This window comes from Manis javanica, chromosome 3 (genome assembly GCF_040802235.1).
Source record: "Manis javanica isolate MJ-LG chromosome 3, MJ_LKY, whole genome shotgun sequence".
NCBI lineage: Eukaryota > Metazoa > Chordata > Mammalia > Pholidota > Manidae > Manis > Manis javanica.
The window spans coordinates 183,994,718-184,011,872 of NC_133158.1; the positions used below are offsets into that span (position 1 = coordinate 183,994,718).

General features: G+C 35.4%; 1 protein-coding gene across 2 annotated transcripts in view; it reads right to left on the reverse strand.

Moving 5' to 3' along the window:
* TMA16 (translation machinery associated 16 homolog) overlaps positions 1 to 17,155 on the reverse strand; it is an 18,581-nt gene continuing 1,426 nt past the window's right edge. For both annotated transcript variants that reach the window (XM_037016490.2, XM_017667397.3), the window contains exons 2-7: positions 15,996 to 16,108; positions 8,664 to 8,701; positions 7,406 to 7,490; positions 6,126 to 6,274; positions 2,687 to 2,729; positions 1 to 1,201 (exon numbers count right to left, since the gene is read on the reverse strand). In XM_037016490.2, the coding sequence (XP_036872385.1) occupies positions 1,021 to 1,201; positions 2,687 to 2,729; positions 6,126 to 6,274; positions 7,406 to 7,490; positions 8,664 to 8,701; positions 15,996 to 16,108 (609 nt within the window). In that variant the 3' untranslated portion in view covers positions 1 to 1,020. The remainder of the gene's footprint in view (positions 1,202 to 2,686; positions 2,730 to 6,125; positions 6,275 to 7,405; positions 7,491 to 8,663; positions 8,702 to 15,995; positions 16,109 to 17,155) is intronic.

The window sequence follows — 17,155 nt, forward strand, 5'->3', positions numbered from 1 at the left end:
TTATGGAAATCAATTTTATTTTTAATTTTCAGAAGCAAAAGATCTGTAACATTTTAAACAAATTGTTAACAACACTTAGTTGATATTTAACCTCATAACTAAAGTTATAAATTAAAAACATTGTTTCACATTTTCTTTTCTCAAAAATACTCAAATACATTTGAATTGCATCCTTTAGAAAATAGACTAAAAGATACTTGCACTTAACAACTACGAAGAATATTCTAACACATCCATGTTTTCAATGACACTTGAAATATTGACTTATATGTCATTTAACCTGTCACAGAATAAAAAATAACAAAACTAAAATAATTGGTTCTCTAATCTTCAGTCCCACAAAACACCACTTCTCACAATGAGAAAGCAGGAAATAACATTAACATACTAACAGAAGAGCTAACCTGAAACAATTTATCCACTTTATCAAAAGATAAAGGTGTGGTAGATCAGCATAACAAGAATAATTTATTTTTTACCATTTAACTTTAAAGATAATAAATAAAAATAATATACAATCCCATCAGTATATATGAAATCACATTACATTTTTCCTGTTTCTTAAGGAAAGAAAATAGCATGAATGATTAAGAGGAAGATTAGTAAAATATTAGTACTGAAAGACAATTTTGCTATCACTTCCCAAGAAGTATCCATAGGACCCTTTTAGAAAACAGGTTTGCTGTCCATGCCCCAAACTGTGAGATTAGATGATCCTAAAAAAAAACTAAAATCATTTTTTGTACTTATTCACGTTGCTCCCCCAACCCAGAAATTCAGATTAAATGGCTCTTAAAGACCATAATTTTATTTCACTGTATCTATTTAGCAATTTAATGTAAATAAAAAGCAACATTTTAAAATAAAAATCATAACACTGTTTTTGAAACTGCAACTAGAATTCTCACCACATGAGAGTAAGTTAACTAACAAATTTTTGGACCTAGACAATTATTTACCATCATCAATTCAAGTGTAACTTGAGGCAAATTACTTATTTTCAACTCAAATAAGGGACAATTAGGCCACTGCAGTCATCTCCTCATCTGAGTCACTTGATTCATCTTTTAGTTTCAATTCCCCTGAATCTTTGTCTACAGTTGTAACAGTTTTCTTCTTGCTCTTTTTGGGAACTGCATCATTAGCACAAATTTTTCTCATTTTAATGTTCGGCAATTTCTTCAGATCCAAATCCCATTCCCTATCAAAAGAAAGAGTGTAGAAGGTTGATGGGGTATTAGGTGGGGAAGCAGAGGAAAGTCAATATTCAAATCTCTCAAAGTAGCAGAACAAAGATTAAAAATTTACAGCAGATTCAAATCCACTAGAAAGAAGCAATATAGATGCATTAGGAAAAAAAACCATGTCTCAAGAACTGAGGCTATGCCTTTCCTGTACTTATTGTACTTTTTCATTAATCCACAATAGCGATAACTGCACAAAGAATCCCACATATTCAAAACTTCCAAAGCAATATGGAAAATACTAGGCAGAAATTACAAGGAAGCTCTATTCTGTTCTTTTATTCTTCCAAACCAAACTCTTCTCTCAGTCAGGCTATATGGTAGCAAGAATCTCAAAAGCAGGAACAGGATCATATCTGGCAAATCTCCAAACTACATAGTTGGAAAAGGTTTTCTTTTCACACATAGTGGTGAGTCACAATTCAGATCCAGTAATCAAACAATTTCTGTGGTTATAGAAGAAAACTTAGTTTTCAACTTCAGCATTTTCTGTGACAATACTATGTTCACTTACTTCAGGAACAATATGAAGACTGCAGAACTAAACTCTAACCACAATACTAACAGTCTAATTTCTTCTCTAGTTTCTAGCTTTCTTTGGGGGAGGCAGAGCATACATATACTATTTTAGTAATAAGGAGTACATTTATATATCTGATTTATGTTACAGGCAAAAAAATAGCATATGAAGAATCTTAAGCTCCATTTAAATTATGAAAACATGAGCTAAAAAGTGAACTATTTCTTAAATATGATCAATGAATTCTATTATTTTATTGAATATTGAGTACTTAATATTAAATATATTCTATGAATTCAGAAGTATAAAACTATAAAATAAGCTTAAGGGTGTCAAAGAATGTGATTGAACTTAAATTTCTCAACATAAGATTTCAGACCAATCAACATGATCTACTTAAGACCAAAATGATAAATAAAAATGTCTTTTCTAAAGAAGACCAAAAAATTAAAATCCTACTCAGTGGTCCCTGGCCATAGGAGACTATTACTAAAGAGAGCACTGGATCACTGGGTATTGATGACTTAACCCTTTCCTAAGTATCACTTCCCATTAAGCATCTTCTCTAAAAGAGGGTGCTGCAAAAAGTATGGGGATGGAACTCAGCCATCAAGTCAGCTGCTGTTAGTTTTATCTTTTAAAAAATTAAGAATTGGGGAGGAATAGTGAGATCAAGTTCTTTTATGTACTATAAAGTATTTTAAAATATTTGAAAATCAAATGCACCATATAACTATAATTTCAGTGTGTATCAGGTATTTCAAATAAATACAAGTCAGGACAACTCTTATTTTGTCTGATAAAAGCGAAAAAGCTAAAGAAACCCGATTTTCTTTTAGCTCTAATGTCTAGACTCAAAAAGGAAGAAAGTTTACATCTCATGTATTTTACACATACCTTCAAGGAACAGAGACAAACTTACCTAAAATTTTTCAGATTATCTGCATTTACAATGTCTGGAATCTCTGGGAAAGAAAATAATTTATATTCATTAGACAATGTTTTCTAAATTGCAACATTTTAGAGTTTTCTTGTTTATTATCTCAGACACAATAAATGACAGACAATAAGAACATCCAAAGCAAAATAAAATTTCAAAGCATTACTATAATACTATATGAAAAGTAAGTTTTGCAAATATAAAGGGCTTAGTTTAAGAAAGTGATTTAAGAAGAATGCTACTAAATAATAAATTCTACCATAGACTCTTTAAAATAAAACAAACTTAATAACAAAATAAACCCTCTCCTTTTAATCCATAAAAGATACCTGGAAATTTCTAACTACTAATATCCTAAAACAACATGCTGGATTATTATATGAATTTTCTTGGTGATAAGTACAACTTTTCAAGCATATACTTCACCTTGACAATGTAGAGTTTATCTGAGGAATGCAAGGATTAATTAATATTAAAAAATCACATTACTCAAAATATTAAAAAAAATGTTAAACTATAATCAATAGAAACTCAAAGCTGTTCAATAAAATTTAAGTCCATTTTTAATAAAACTAGGTATATGACAATTCCTTATCATGATTAGAAAGTTTATTATAAACTAATACAAATGATCATGTATTACGTACTGGTGGAATACAAGGGGCATATATAACAAAAATTGGAACAATATTGCAAAAATGCTGACCAATGCCAAAATATATTGATTAAAATCCAGAATCAATGAATTAAAAAGACATAAGTGTTCAACACAACCATATAGCGACCTTCATAACAGCTTAGAAAGTAAGAGTATGAGGAGCCAAGCATTTAAAAGGTATAAACTAAGCACAAACTTCTTAGAAAAAAAATTCTAATAAAATTAGTCAGAAACAGTTATACCACCACAGGAGAGCTGTTCCATATCTCTGAACCTTATCAAAGCAGAATTTGAAGACAATTTGCCTTAGATACTTGTGACCCTTTTTCAACACACTCCCTAGCTCTGGAAGAAGCACTACAGCACAGAAGAAGTCAAGATCTGAGGTCTGGTGCTGGTTCCATGGCCAATCAACGTCTGACCTCAGACGTGTCCTGTTAATTAATCTGGTAGCTATTCTTGAATAGACTTTATAAAGCAGGGAAAGAGCAGAAGCCCAGACACCAACTAGGATGCTGTTACAATGGTGCAGTTGAGATGATGATGGCTTGAACTAAGGAGGTGGTGGTAGTAGCAGGAAGTCATCAGGTTCTAAATATATTTGCTAACGAGTTGGACATGCAATGTGAGGGTGACTTCAGGGTTTCTGATGTGAGCAACTGGGTAAACGGCACTGCTGCTAACGGAAACACAGATCCTGCAGGAGGTACCAGTTTGAGGAAAAGAGTTAGTCTGCTTTCGGGTATGTTAATTTTGATGTGCCTGTAAGACACAGATTTTGAGAAACCCAAGTTTAATAATACAAGTCTGGAGTTCTAGGGACAAGTTAGGGTTGACGATATATATCTGGACATTACCAGCATTGAGATGGTATTTAAAACCACAAGACTGAATGTGATCAATTAAGAATTGGTGTAAACAGAAAAGAAAAGACACCCAAGTACAGGGACGTAGGCCAATACTTTCTTTGTGACTATGAGAAGGATTCAACCAGGAAACTGCAGAGTCATTGCCAGTGAATTAGGGAAGGTTTGGGACTTCTATACCAAATAAAGTGTGAGAAGAAAATGAAGTAATCATCTGTCAAATGCTGCAGAAAAGTGACTATTTAGAGAGTCAATATCCAGTATAATTACTATTTGTCTTAACAACTTAAAGGTCATTAGTGACGAGTACTTTCAGCTGAGTGACAGGGACAAGGGCCTCAGTAGAGTGCGTACCTAAGGAAATGGAGACTACAAGCATAGACAAAATCTCACACTCTCAGAAGGTAAGAGCCTAGGTGAAAAGGACCCCGGACTGCTTGAAGTCTCCCACAACCTGCTGTAGTAGGTGCTGTGTCAGGCACTTTGATGACTGCTGCATCACTATCAACAGGCTGGGACCTACACAATAGTTACCCACAGGATTTTTCCTTTAGGGACCTATACTTTAGTGTTATCATTAAAATTTAAAAACTAAATTTTGCAATTGAATATTTCATTTATTATACTTTCCAGGAACACCCACAAAACATAAATAAACACCTACAGGAACAAGGAAGGGAATGTGAATGATGGAAGGGTCAGGACTACGGCAAACTTGGAAATATATACTCAAGTCTAAAAGGGACAGCTGTTAACTCCAGCCCAGCAGATTGTACTGCCAAATTATCTGATTTTTTGAGAAACCAAATTTTTGAGCCTTCTACATTTTTCATGTGAAATCACCAGATTTTTTTTATATACAGGTATACCTTCTTTTATAGCATTTTACTTTATTGTGCTTTGAAGATACTGCATTTTTTTATAAACTGAAGGTTTGTGGCACCCCTCTGTTGAGCAAGTCTATCGGTGGCATTTTTCTAACAGTATTTGCTCACTTTGTGTGTCTGTCTCATTTTGGTAATTCTTGAAATGTTTCCCTTTTGCATAATCATTATATTTATTATAATGATCTGTGATTAGTGATTATGATTCACTGAAAGCTCAAAGATTAGCATTTGTTAGCAATAAAGTGTTAATTAAGGTATACACATTTTTTGTTAGATGTAATAGTACTGCACACTTAATACATCATAGTACAGCATGAACAAAACTTATAGGCTTGGGAAACCAACAACTTTATCTGCCTCACTTTCTTGCAGTTTGCTCTATTTAGCTTTACTGTGGCTGTCTGAGCAAAACCCACAATAACTCCAGTATCTCCAATTAATAAACTAATCAAATACCATTTGTAGGCCATAGGTAACCTTTCAGTTGTCACCTGCCTGTGGGCTTTGCAAGTCTTAAGTAATCTATCCGACTGAATGCTTTTCTTCAGAGTGATGGTAAACTATTAAAAGACTTATCTATAAGAATGGTAAGAAATATGACAATGCTAAGAATGAATATTTAATTTCTACAGTCTCTCAAGAATGACTACAACAGGTATAGCTCAATACTGCAAGAACTACAAAGATGAGAAGAACAAGTATCTACTGTAGGAAACTCAGATGTAGCTGGAGATAGGCAAGTAAAACTGTGAACAAAGCAAAGGAGAGGAAAACTTCACTGGAACAGTAGAAAGATATGATGTCACTATCACAACTGATAGTTTTAGGAATGCAGAGGAAAACAAGAATGAATAAAAATTATTCCATATAGTTGCAAAAGAAAGAAAATCAAAGGAAGACAATCAAATAAAAGTAAAATAGAATAAATAAAACTAAACCTTTGACAGGAATTACAATCTGATACTGCTTTGTATTTTAGAAAGAAATAGAGAAAATGGGAGTAAACACACCAAGGCCATATCCTTCATACTGCTGTCGCTCACGCTCCATTGTCTGCTTGATGACTGTTTCCCTGGAACAGTGCCGCCTTCCTTGCCTGTCTTTGATGCTGTTATGTAATTCAATCTGCTCCAGCTCACTCCTGAATCGATTTAAATACCTGAAAAATAAGAAAATGATTAGAGTTACAAAGTCTGTAAATTTGATTTATATTACTTCACTTAAAATATAATCCCCCAGCAAAGGCTGGGGGATTTTATATTCGTCTGACCTCAGGACCTCAGACATTCCCCAGATAACCCAACCATTTCCAAAATTTCATTGACCAAATCACTGTCTGCTGTTAAGTATCTGTTAAACTCCAGATCCTCATATTCAAGCACCTTCTAGATATCTCCATTTGCTTAACACATCAAAACTGACTTGTCCTCATCCCTGCCCCTCCCCAACCCACACCAAACCTGGTCTCTTTGGCTCCTGCCTCAGGACATAGTACTACCATTCATTCAGTTGCCCAAAAGAGAAATGTACATGTCATCCTTGACTCCTCACTCTCTCTTTTATGCCACACCTAAGTTTTCTCTAAAGACTGAGACTTCTATCTTCTTAGTATCTCTGTAATCCTTCATTTCTTTTCACTACCCTGCTAACCAGAGGTCACCATCATCTCGTTTGGATTGCTTCATCAGGCTCTCAACAGTCTCCCTGCCAAAGCCATGCTCCCTCAGGCCATTATCCTCATTCTCACTACTGTGATCTTCCTAAAGTTTAAATATGACCATCTCAGATGCTTGCTTAAAAGCCTCCTATAGTTCCCAACATCCTTTGATAAACTCTTACAATGTTATTTGAGGTCTTTCATGATCTGGTTGCCACTTATGGTACCTGTCACAATTCCCTCCTGGAACCTGTTATTTTGGTCTAATGAATGTCTGGAAGATCACTAAATATGTTGCTTTCACCTCTGGACCTTTTTAGATACTGTCCTCTCTGCCTGGAAGCTCCTGAAACTACCTTACTTCAATCCACTAGTCCCTCCCCTTCAGGTATCAGTTTAGATGTTTCTACAGGACACCTTTCTTGATCCCAAGAAAGTAGTATTAACAACTACTCTGAGGCCCAGAAAAATTACAAACCTACTAAAGTGGCTAGGCTAGGCTATCAGCCCAAAACCCTTTTGATAACAAAGGCTATTTGCTCTTCTGAAGTCCAGCACAGAACAGTCTCTTGAAAAACCAGGTTGGAGAACTCCTTTTTCTGACCCTTTGTGATGAACATACCCAGCATTTACCTTTCAATTAATTCACAAGCACCTTTCTTTGAATATCCTACTTTTTGGGGATCAAGATGATTCTGAAACCACTCGAGTTTTTCACCTATAACAACAAATACCAAGATAGTTTAACAGAAGTCGTCATTTAAACAAAGAGGTATTCATTATAATTTTCAACACCATCAATGTTTTTAAAACAGTATCACAATTTATTTCAATGTTATACATAAAGACTTGCATGGACTTAAAGCTAATTAAACCACTGTCAGAAATTAAATTGTCACACAGAAACAAGGAAGGGAAGGATGTTTTCTATATGTATTTCTTATCCAATAAGGATGCAAAAACTAAAAAGAGAGAAAGAAAGACTACTTTAATAGAACATGAAGCTCTAAGTATTTAAAATGTATAGCACAGAACTTGTCTGAAAATCTGATTAGATTAAAGAAGATAGTATTTGCTGAGCATTTTATAAGCAACAGGCACTGTGTCTAGAGCTTTAGGATTCTAAGAGGTTTAGTACCATTATCATCCCTATTCAGATGAGAAAGTGAAGTAACCTGTCCAGGGCCTCAAAGTTAGTAAATGTACTAAGCATATAAGATCTGCCAGATAGTGTACAAAGACTAACTGAGATTTATTATCAAAGAGCTAACAGACCCCATCTTTATAGTAAATCTGACCACTGTGGTCACTTTCAGTTAGTTATATGAATATTACAAATAAAGAAACAGCCCTACTTTGAATACTAACAACCCACTTAGGAAATTCTATTACCTGAGGAAGAGTAAGAGATAAGAGCTCAAACACCTTTAATTTTAGTAATAAAGCCTAAAAATCGCTTTTTTGAAATCTCAGCCTTGTCAGTAAAAAATTCACCAACAATAAATTTGACCAAAAAAGAAAAAAAAGACTATGACTCTTGGAATACAGACTAAGGGTACGTACCCACATCATTAAATATGAATTGTTGTTTCCAAAATCTGCAGGCTATAATCCTTCATAATTCTAATGTTTAGGGAACTAGAATTAAATTTCAGACACAGATAGATACAAACTAAATAATTTCTAGAAAACTGAGTGAGTTACTTTTAACATTGTTTGCTTTAAGAGCTTAATGACTGATTTTGTTTGTTTTTTGTTTTGTTTTAATCAAGAATCGTAAATAAAATACACTTAGATAAAACTAGCATTTCACTAGGAGGGTCAAAAGAAAAATAGGTATAGGGCAGAACTTCATTATACTCTAGAATGTCAAATAAGTAAATCCACTTACCAATAAGGTTGAGACGCAATGCCTTTTCATTCTTCAACCTTGGAAAAAAAAGGTGTGTAACATGTAAGAAAATCTCCAAAGCAAGTTCTAAAAAATCTGTTGAAAACAACTAAAAGAAACACTACAAATTTTTTAAATACAGAAACATTGAATACCATGCTTCTTTTGTAAGTGACTAGGAACAAAATCTTAGAAACTTTTTAGCTCTTTAATGATTACAGGACACCTAGAGAACAGATTAGTTTTGAAAACACAAATGAAAACGTGATTGGATTATGAATGTCCAGGTGGGTTCTGTATAGGAAGAACACTTGTACACAAGAGTGATTCATACTTTCTAGAAAGCTGGGTGCCACCACCAAGACCAAAATGTCTTACTGTTGACTTTTTAACTTCAACAAGAACAAAACAGAATCTTTACTTTTCATAATTTGAAAAGAATTTTAACAAAAGGAAAAAACCATTTACTCTCAGAAAACAGTCTAAGTAAGATATACCTCCTATTATTGCTTTATTGATATTCTAATTAGTTCATCCAAAAGAGACCTTTGGGTGGCCAGTTTTGCCACAATTTAGGCTACCCAGGGATACACACGAACAAAAAATCCACTCTGTGCCCAAATTCAGACCAGATTTACCCTCCCACTTTAAACAACCAGAAAACTAGAGAAACAAAGTTAAGCTTTTTATAAAACTTCTTAGCCACAGAAAGGAGAAAATATTCACAATACAAATAACCAACAAAGGACTTCCACTCAGAATACACAAATAGCTCTTACGACCTAGTAACACACACACAATCCAATACCAAGAAGCACAAAAGGTTCTAAGGTTTTTCATCAAAAACATACAAATGACCAATAAGCACATAAAAAGATACTTAACACTGGGACTGCTGAATACCTAAATCTGGAGATCTGCTCTGGGGGCACAAACCTACATTTCATGGTGCTTGCATGATACTCTCGTGATTACGGGGTTAGAAAGCTAAGACAGGTAGAATTCCTGGAGAGACTGAGATTCCAGCCGCTTGTGCAAAGCAGGGATCCATATCCGGCTGCTCTGGGACAAAAGCTTATACCTGTGTGTTCAGCCCACTGGTTCAGGCAGTGGAGACAGGCACAGCAGCAGCAGCTGGGAAGCAGGAAACAGCTCTTTCCTCCCCCCAGGCACCAATACTGCTCCCCTGCGACCCCTGACATTGCTTCAGGGGCTGAGCAGCTCCAGAGAGTAGAGCTTCTGGACAACAGAGGGCACCATATACAAATATGAAACATCAAAGGAACCTGGTTCATAATAAAATTAAAATAACTCCTGAGAAAGATGACACAGACCTTATGATTCTTCCTGAAAGGGAGTTCAAAATAAAATTCATTAACATGCTAATGGAGGTACGGAAAAATATTCAAGAACTCAGGAATGAATTCCAGTCAGAGAACTAACCATTGAAGAGCACAATGGAGGGTATTAAAAGTAGATTGGATACAGTGGAGATGATAAATGAAATAGAAATTAGAGAAGAGGAATACAAAGAAGCTGAGGCACAGAGAGAAAAAAGGATCTCTAAGAATGAAACAATATTGAGAGAACTGTGTGACCAATCCAAACAGAACAATATTCACATTATAGGGGTACCAGAAGAAGAAGCAAGAGAAAAAGGGATAGAAAGTATCTTTGAGGAGGTAACTGCTGAAAACTTCCCCAATCTGGGGAAGGACATAGTCTCTCAGACCATGGAGATCCACAGATCTCCCAACACAAGGGACCCAAGGAAGATAACACCAAGATATACAGTAATTAAAATGGCAAAGATCAAGGATAAGGACAGACTATTAAAAGCAGCCAGAGAGAGAAATAAGATCACATACAAAGGAAAGTCCATCAGGCTAACATCAGACTTCTCAGCAGAAACCTTACAGGCCAGAAGGGAGTGGCATGATGTATTTAATGCAATAAAGCAGAAGGGCCTGTAACCAAGATTACTTTACCCAGAAAGATTATCATTTAAATTTGAAGGAGGGATTAAACAATTTCCAGATAATCCAAAGCTGAGAGAATTTACCTCCCACAAACCATCTCTACAGTCTATTTTGGAGGGACTGCTATAGATAGAAGTGTTCCTAAGGTTTAATAGCTGTCACCAGAGGTAATGAAAGCACAGTAAAGAAAGTAGAACAGCTAACTACTAAGCAAATGCAAAATTAAATTAACTATCCCCAAAGTCAATCAAAGAGTACAGAATATGATACCTAATATATAAAGAATGGAGGGGGAAGAAAAAGGAGGAGAAAAAGAAAAGAATCTTTAGATTGTGTTTGAAATAGGATATTAAGTGAGTTAAGTTAGACTCTTAGATAGTAAGAAAGTTAACCTTGAACCTTTGGGAACCACGAATCTAAAGCCTGCAATGGCAATAAGTACATACCTATCGATAATCACCCTAAATGTAAATGGACTGAATGCACCAATCAAAAGACATAGATAAGGGAAAGGAACTGGGGAGGACGGGTGGGCGGGAGGGATAAGAGTGGGGAAGAAGAAAGGGGGTATTAAGACTAGCATGCATGGGGGGGGAGGGAGAAAGGGGAGGGAGGGCTGTACAACACAGAGAGGATAAGTAGTGATTCTACAACATTTTGCTATACTGATAGACAGTGACTGTAATGTGGTTTTTAGGGGGGACTTGGTATAGGGGAGAGCATAGTAAACATAGTATTCTTCATGTAAGTGTAGATTAAAGATTAAAAAAAAAAAGGAAAAAAAAGAAAGAAAGAAAGAAAAGGGGGATTACTCCTTGATGGGATCAAACTATTGGTAAACCAAACATTAATGCATGCTTTAAATATCCTTAATTTTGATCACTTAAAGGGTGTCAGATGATCGGCTATGGAGGTACTCTTTTCTGATAATATTCCTTTCTCTAAATAAAAATAAAAAAATTTTTAAAAATTAAAAAAAAAAAGCAGTTCCTGTGCGTGACCTCCAATGAATTCTACACAGTGGTATAGAGGGCATGTCAAAATGTGGGCAAAGGGTCTGTTTGTTTTCATGCAGAAGATCAAGGCCTAGCTTGGCTACCCAGAAAATGAACTAAGATACGATATGAGGAGGTGCTTCTGGCATCAGCACTCTCTGGAGGACTCGTGCCGGGGGATGATCATCAAAAAGCCTCCACAGGGATCCGGGCGATGCTGCGGTTTTGGCTGCGTCCATCCCACTGTTTCCTGGACTTGCCACTGGAATGAGGAGGGAGATGTCTAGGCTGGCATGTGCATACAGTGAGACAACGAATTTGAGTGGATCTGTACTGCTGGAACTCAACCAGGAGTTGGGAGGGGTGCAAGTTGTAACACCCCAAAATCTTATGACTACAGACTATCTACGGTTAAAAGAACATATGGGATGTGAACAGATCCCAGAAATGGGTTGCTTTAATTTGTCTGATTTCTCTCAGACTGTTCAAGTACAGTTGGATAATATCCATCACATCATAGACAAATTCTCACATATGCCTAGGGTGCCTAACTGGTTTTCTAGGCTTCACTGGAGATGGCTGGTAATTATAGATTTGCTTTGTTTATGTCACCGTATTCCTATTATGTTAATATGTGTGCACAAGTTAGTAGTTTAAAACCTATACATGCTTAAGGTACTCTACAAGAAGATATGTCAAAGAAATAATCAATCCTCCCATGTTTTCTTCCATATGCTACCTCTATAGCTTTTCTTCTTCCTTCCTAATTACAACGCTTAAATAGAATTCGTGCCTCATATCGAATTTACCGAGCATCATAATTCCTCCAGGTGGTAAAGATACCTCGAGACAAGTGCTGGGCATAGAAGCCACAGGGCATAAATCTGCAAAGAAGTAAAAAGCTAACCTTTTCAAACAATATGGCTTCTCTCTCACTTACCAACTTTACATTTCCCTGTACGGCCCCGGAAGATGACTGGTTAGCCAGAGACGGGTAAGATTCCTCAAGGGAGGAACAACCTAAGACAGGCACAGTCGCAGGGGGGCCATCAGGTGAGAATTTGGGGATCAACAGAGGTGAGGCTCAGAACCTCACCCTCCCTGCTTTGAGAGAAATCTTCTGCATCCGTGGTTGTCTTGCTGCCCTTGTCTAGCCTGGATTAATACTTAGTCCATAGGCACACACCTGATCATCTGATCATCTACATTTGCCCTCTTACAGCACTAAACTATGTTTTCTACCTTTATCTTGCATCTACCTACCACTTCAACATTTTATTAAAAATAAAAATAATAATAATAATAGAGGGAGAAATGTGGGATCAACATATAAATCAAGTACAAAAATCAAACGAATATTCATATTTGACCTGATTGTTTATAGGTCATAATGCGTGATCAAAACCAAAAGTTTCTGTGAATGCCCTTGTACTGTTCACCATGTAAGAATTTATTCACTATGTAAGTATTCGTTCACCATGTAAGAACTTGTTCGTTATGCTTCAGAAGATTGGAGACTGATGAGAATTAGGCTTGAGATGGATTAATGATTGTACATTGAGCATTGACCCCCCTATACTGAATTTTATTGTTGTTAACAACCATTTGATCAATAAATATGAGAGATGCCCTCTCAAAAAAAAAAAAAAAAATGAAGTAAATCTGAAAGAACAGAATAGCAGCAGACTCAGAGACTCCAAGAATGAACTAGTGGTTACCAAAGGGAGGGGTATGGGAAGGTGGGTGGGGAGGGAGGGAGAAGGGGATTGAAGGGTATTGTGTTTAGTTCACATGGTGTGGGGGATCACGGGGAGAACACTGTAGCACAGAGAAGGCACATAGTGGATCTGTGGCATCTTGCTGCACTGATGGACAGTGACTGCATTGGGGTATGGGTGGGGACTTGATAATACGTGTAAATGTAGTAACCACATTGTTTTTTCATGTGAAACCTTCATTAAGAGTGTATATCAATCCTACTTTAATAAAAAAATCAAAAAAAAAAAGATACTTAACATTAGTCATCAAGAGGTAAAAATTAAAACCACACTAAGATATTACTATACACCTACTAGACTGGCTAAAATTTGTTTAAAAAACTGATAATGTAACACGTGTGAGAAGATATGGAGTAGATGTAACTCATACACTGTTGGTGAAATATAAAATGGTTCTATCACTTTGGGAGGCAATTTCTATCGTACTTAAACATTACACCTATCATATAGGCAGTAATTTTACTTCTTAGAAACTCAATTTTTTTATATACTTAAACATACATCTACCATACAACCCAGATATTCTAATTCTAAGAACTGAAAAAAAATGAAAATACATGTCCATACAAACATTGTGCATGAATGTTCATGGCAGCTCTACTCATAACAGCAAGGTTGGCAATATTTTTCTTAAATGGCCAGATAATAACATGATAGGCTTTGCCAGCCATATGGTCAGTCTTTGTCACAACTACTCAATTTCTGCCACTGCAGCCTGAAAGCAGCCACAGACAGTAAGAAAGAAATGGGCATAACTGCTTACCAGTAAAACTTTCTCTCATAAAAACAGAAGGCTATGCCCTTAGTTTGAAGACCCTGAAAACATCCAAAAACTGTAAACAATGCAAAGACCATAAACAGATAAATGGATAAACTAGATATTCATACCACAGACTAAGTACAAAAGAACAGCTGGATAAACTAGATATTCATACCACAGACTAAGTACAAAAGAACAGCTAATATAAAAAATAACATGGATAAATTTCACAAACATTATGCCATGTGAAAGAAGCTGACAAAAAATTATATACATGATTTTATTTATACTGAACCATTAAGAAAAAAATCTCATCTATCAAAATAAAGAGCAAAACAGTGATTGCTTAAAGCTGGGGGGAAGGATGAGGATTGATGAAATGATGCACTGGAATTTTTTGAGAGAATGAAACGCACCATACACTGATCAAGGTGGTTATACACCAATGTATTCTCAAAATCCACAATCTGTACACTTAAAACATGTCTATTTTATTTTATTTATACCTCACAGTTGGTTTAAAAAAATAAAGACTACTTCATAACAAGGTAGAGAATGGCTCTAAGAGATTCATTCTTTTCAAATAAGCCTGAAGGAAGAATGTAGTCAGAAGACTATTGAGTAAATAATACCACAGATCAGTGGTTCTCATAGCGTGGTCCCCAAACCAGCAGCAATGACATCAATAATACTTAGCAATTTGCCAGAAACCCCAAATCTTGGTACCCAGAACTCGTGAATGGAAGACTCAAGGAGTGGGGCCTAAAACAAACTGTTTTAATGTGCTTTACAGGTGTATCTCATGTACACCAAAGTTTGTGAAAACCTGGCATAACAGAAATTGCAAAACCACAGAAGTAATATATCATGTCAAAAAGATACAGCAAAAGTTACAGTGATACATGAACACTTAAAAGTTAGAAAATTACTGCTTTGAAGTAATACTGTCATCGTAACAATCTTTATGGGAAAAAAAGACCCACCCTTCAAAAAAAGTTGACTAGACTATCACAGCACTTGATTACTCCCTTCTAGAAAACTACTAGCCAAATCACTGTGAAACAGCTAATGTTTATATTATACATGGCTTGAGGTCTTAGGCAAGGAATCAATATATAACAAAGTGCTTGTTTCTATTAGATAGTATGTAAATGTATCTAACATGCTTTAAAATGGTAAGGCTATTCTAAAATAATCAAAATGATGACTTTTATTTTGTCTTAAAAACTTCATTTTAGGACACTTTTTTAATTGTTTCCACAGCAGCTGGGGGCTCTCACAAACTGAAGATGGAGGAGAGAAATTGGCAAATTATCATAAGAAGATTTTCCTAAATTTTTCATATCAAGAATAAAGACTGACTTCCAGGCACAATAACGACCTATGAAAATCCATTCCTCCAAAAAAGCAGAGAGAACACTAATTAAAGTCATCAAAACCAACTTTTTCTGAAGTATGTATATCAGACAATGTCTTGCAACAATCTGAAGAGTAGTCTCAAGAAAAATGGGTCAATTTCAGTAAGAACAGCAAGCTTTGGGGTGTTTTATTTGACTACCCTAGCTATATAAAACAGAAGCTTTCCCTCATTCTCCATCCCATAATCCTTTTAAGTTTTTCTTCACTGCACTCATTGTAACCTATTTAAATTTATGCAACTGTTTTTGGTAAGCTGTATAGGAGCTGAACCCTTGTTCACTGTTTTACCTTCTGTGCATAGGACATAATATATTCACTAAAGGAAGAAACGAATATTGATGAAACAAATGTGTAAGTGGGCTTTCACTGATGCATAATACAAATGATAAAAAGATACTTACTTTTCCTTTTTTTCTTGTTTGTGGGCCTCTCTTGTCATTTGAGCTGCTTTTCTACTATATGGATGGATGACTTTTTTTTCCCGTCCTACACTTTTTACCTTTAGTGCTTTCGGCTAAAATGTAAGAAAATATACAGTCAGATACATAAGTAATTACAAAAAATTTTCTTTAGAAATAAATATTTAAAACAGTAATTGAATACTGTGAGCCAGAAATTATGAATCAGAATATAAGCCATTTGTGTCAAATAATTTGTTCCATATTATATATATGCACAATTACATATATTAAAATATGTACTTGTCATATATTATGTTAGTTTGTTCTTTGTTAAGTAATTTAACAATCTTTATTTCCATGATCATACAGAAATGATAGATTCAGAAATACTCTTCAATGATGTAAGAAAAAAAAGAATGCACAGGAAGGGTCAATAAACCCAGTTCTTCAACAGTTAAATCTTCGAAGTAGATCAAAAGAATGCAGATAGTGCTGAGACTCACAGCTGAAATCTCTTAGTTATGAAAGGGGAACTGGGTAGAAGGAACATAGGATGTTAATGGGAGCTCGACTGCAGAAGTTGCACTTGGAACCGAGAAGGTAGTGAGTCAAGAAAATCAAAATTGGGTTCACAGGAAAAGAGGAAATAATAGAAGCCATCTCAAAATTAGCACAACCCCAAAAGAAAACAAATTATGTCCCATTCAAGCCTTATTCTAGTTAACTACATCACAATTCATTCAATCCTCTAAACTAGGCATTTAATTTTTTATTCCTAACATAATTGTTTCTTATCAGAACTACTGCTGTTTAGGAATTATGTTTGGCTCCCTGTAATAGAAACCAAAATAATAATGCCTTAACCCAGGTAAAGTTTAGTTCTCATGTTAAGTGGGAGCTGGAGGCTCTGCTTCACAAAGGCCTCAAAGATCTAGGCATCTTACACCCTGTTACTATCTACTGTCCTCAAGCTATGAACTCCAATAGACCCATATAGTCCAAGACGGCTTAATACCAGGTCTAACCTCCACCCAATGAAAAGTAGAAAAGAAAATCAAGAAGCATTCTTTCCCTTAAAAGCAAGATCTGGGAATGTGAAGTTTTCTGCTTGTATCCTATTGACCAAAATTGAGTCAGAGGGATATATAGGGAAGAGTAGT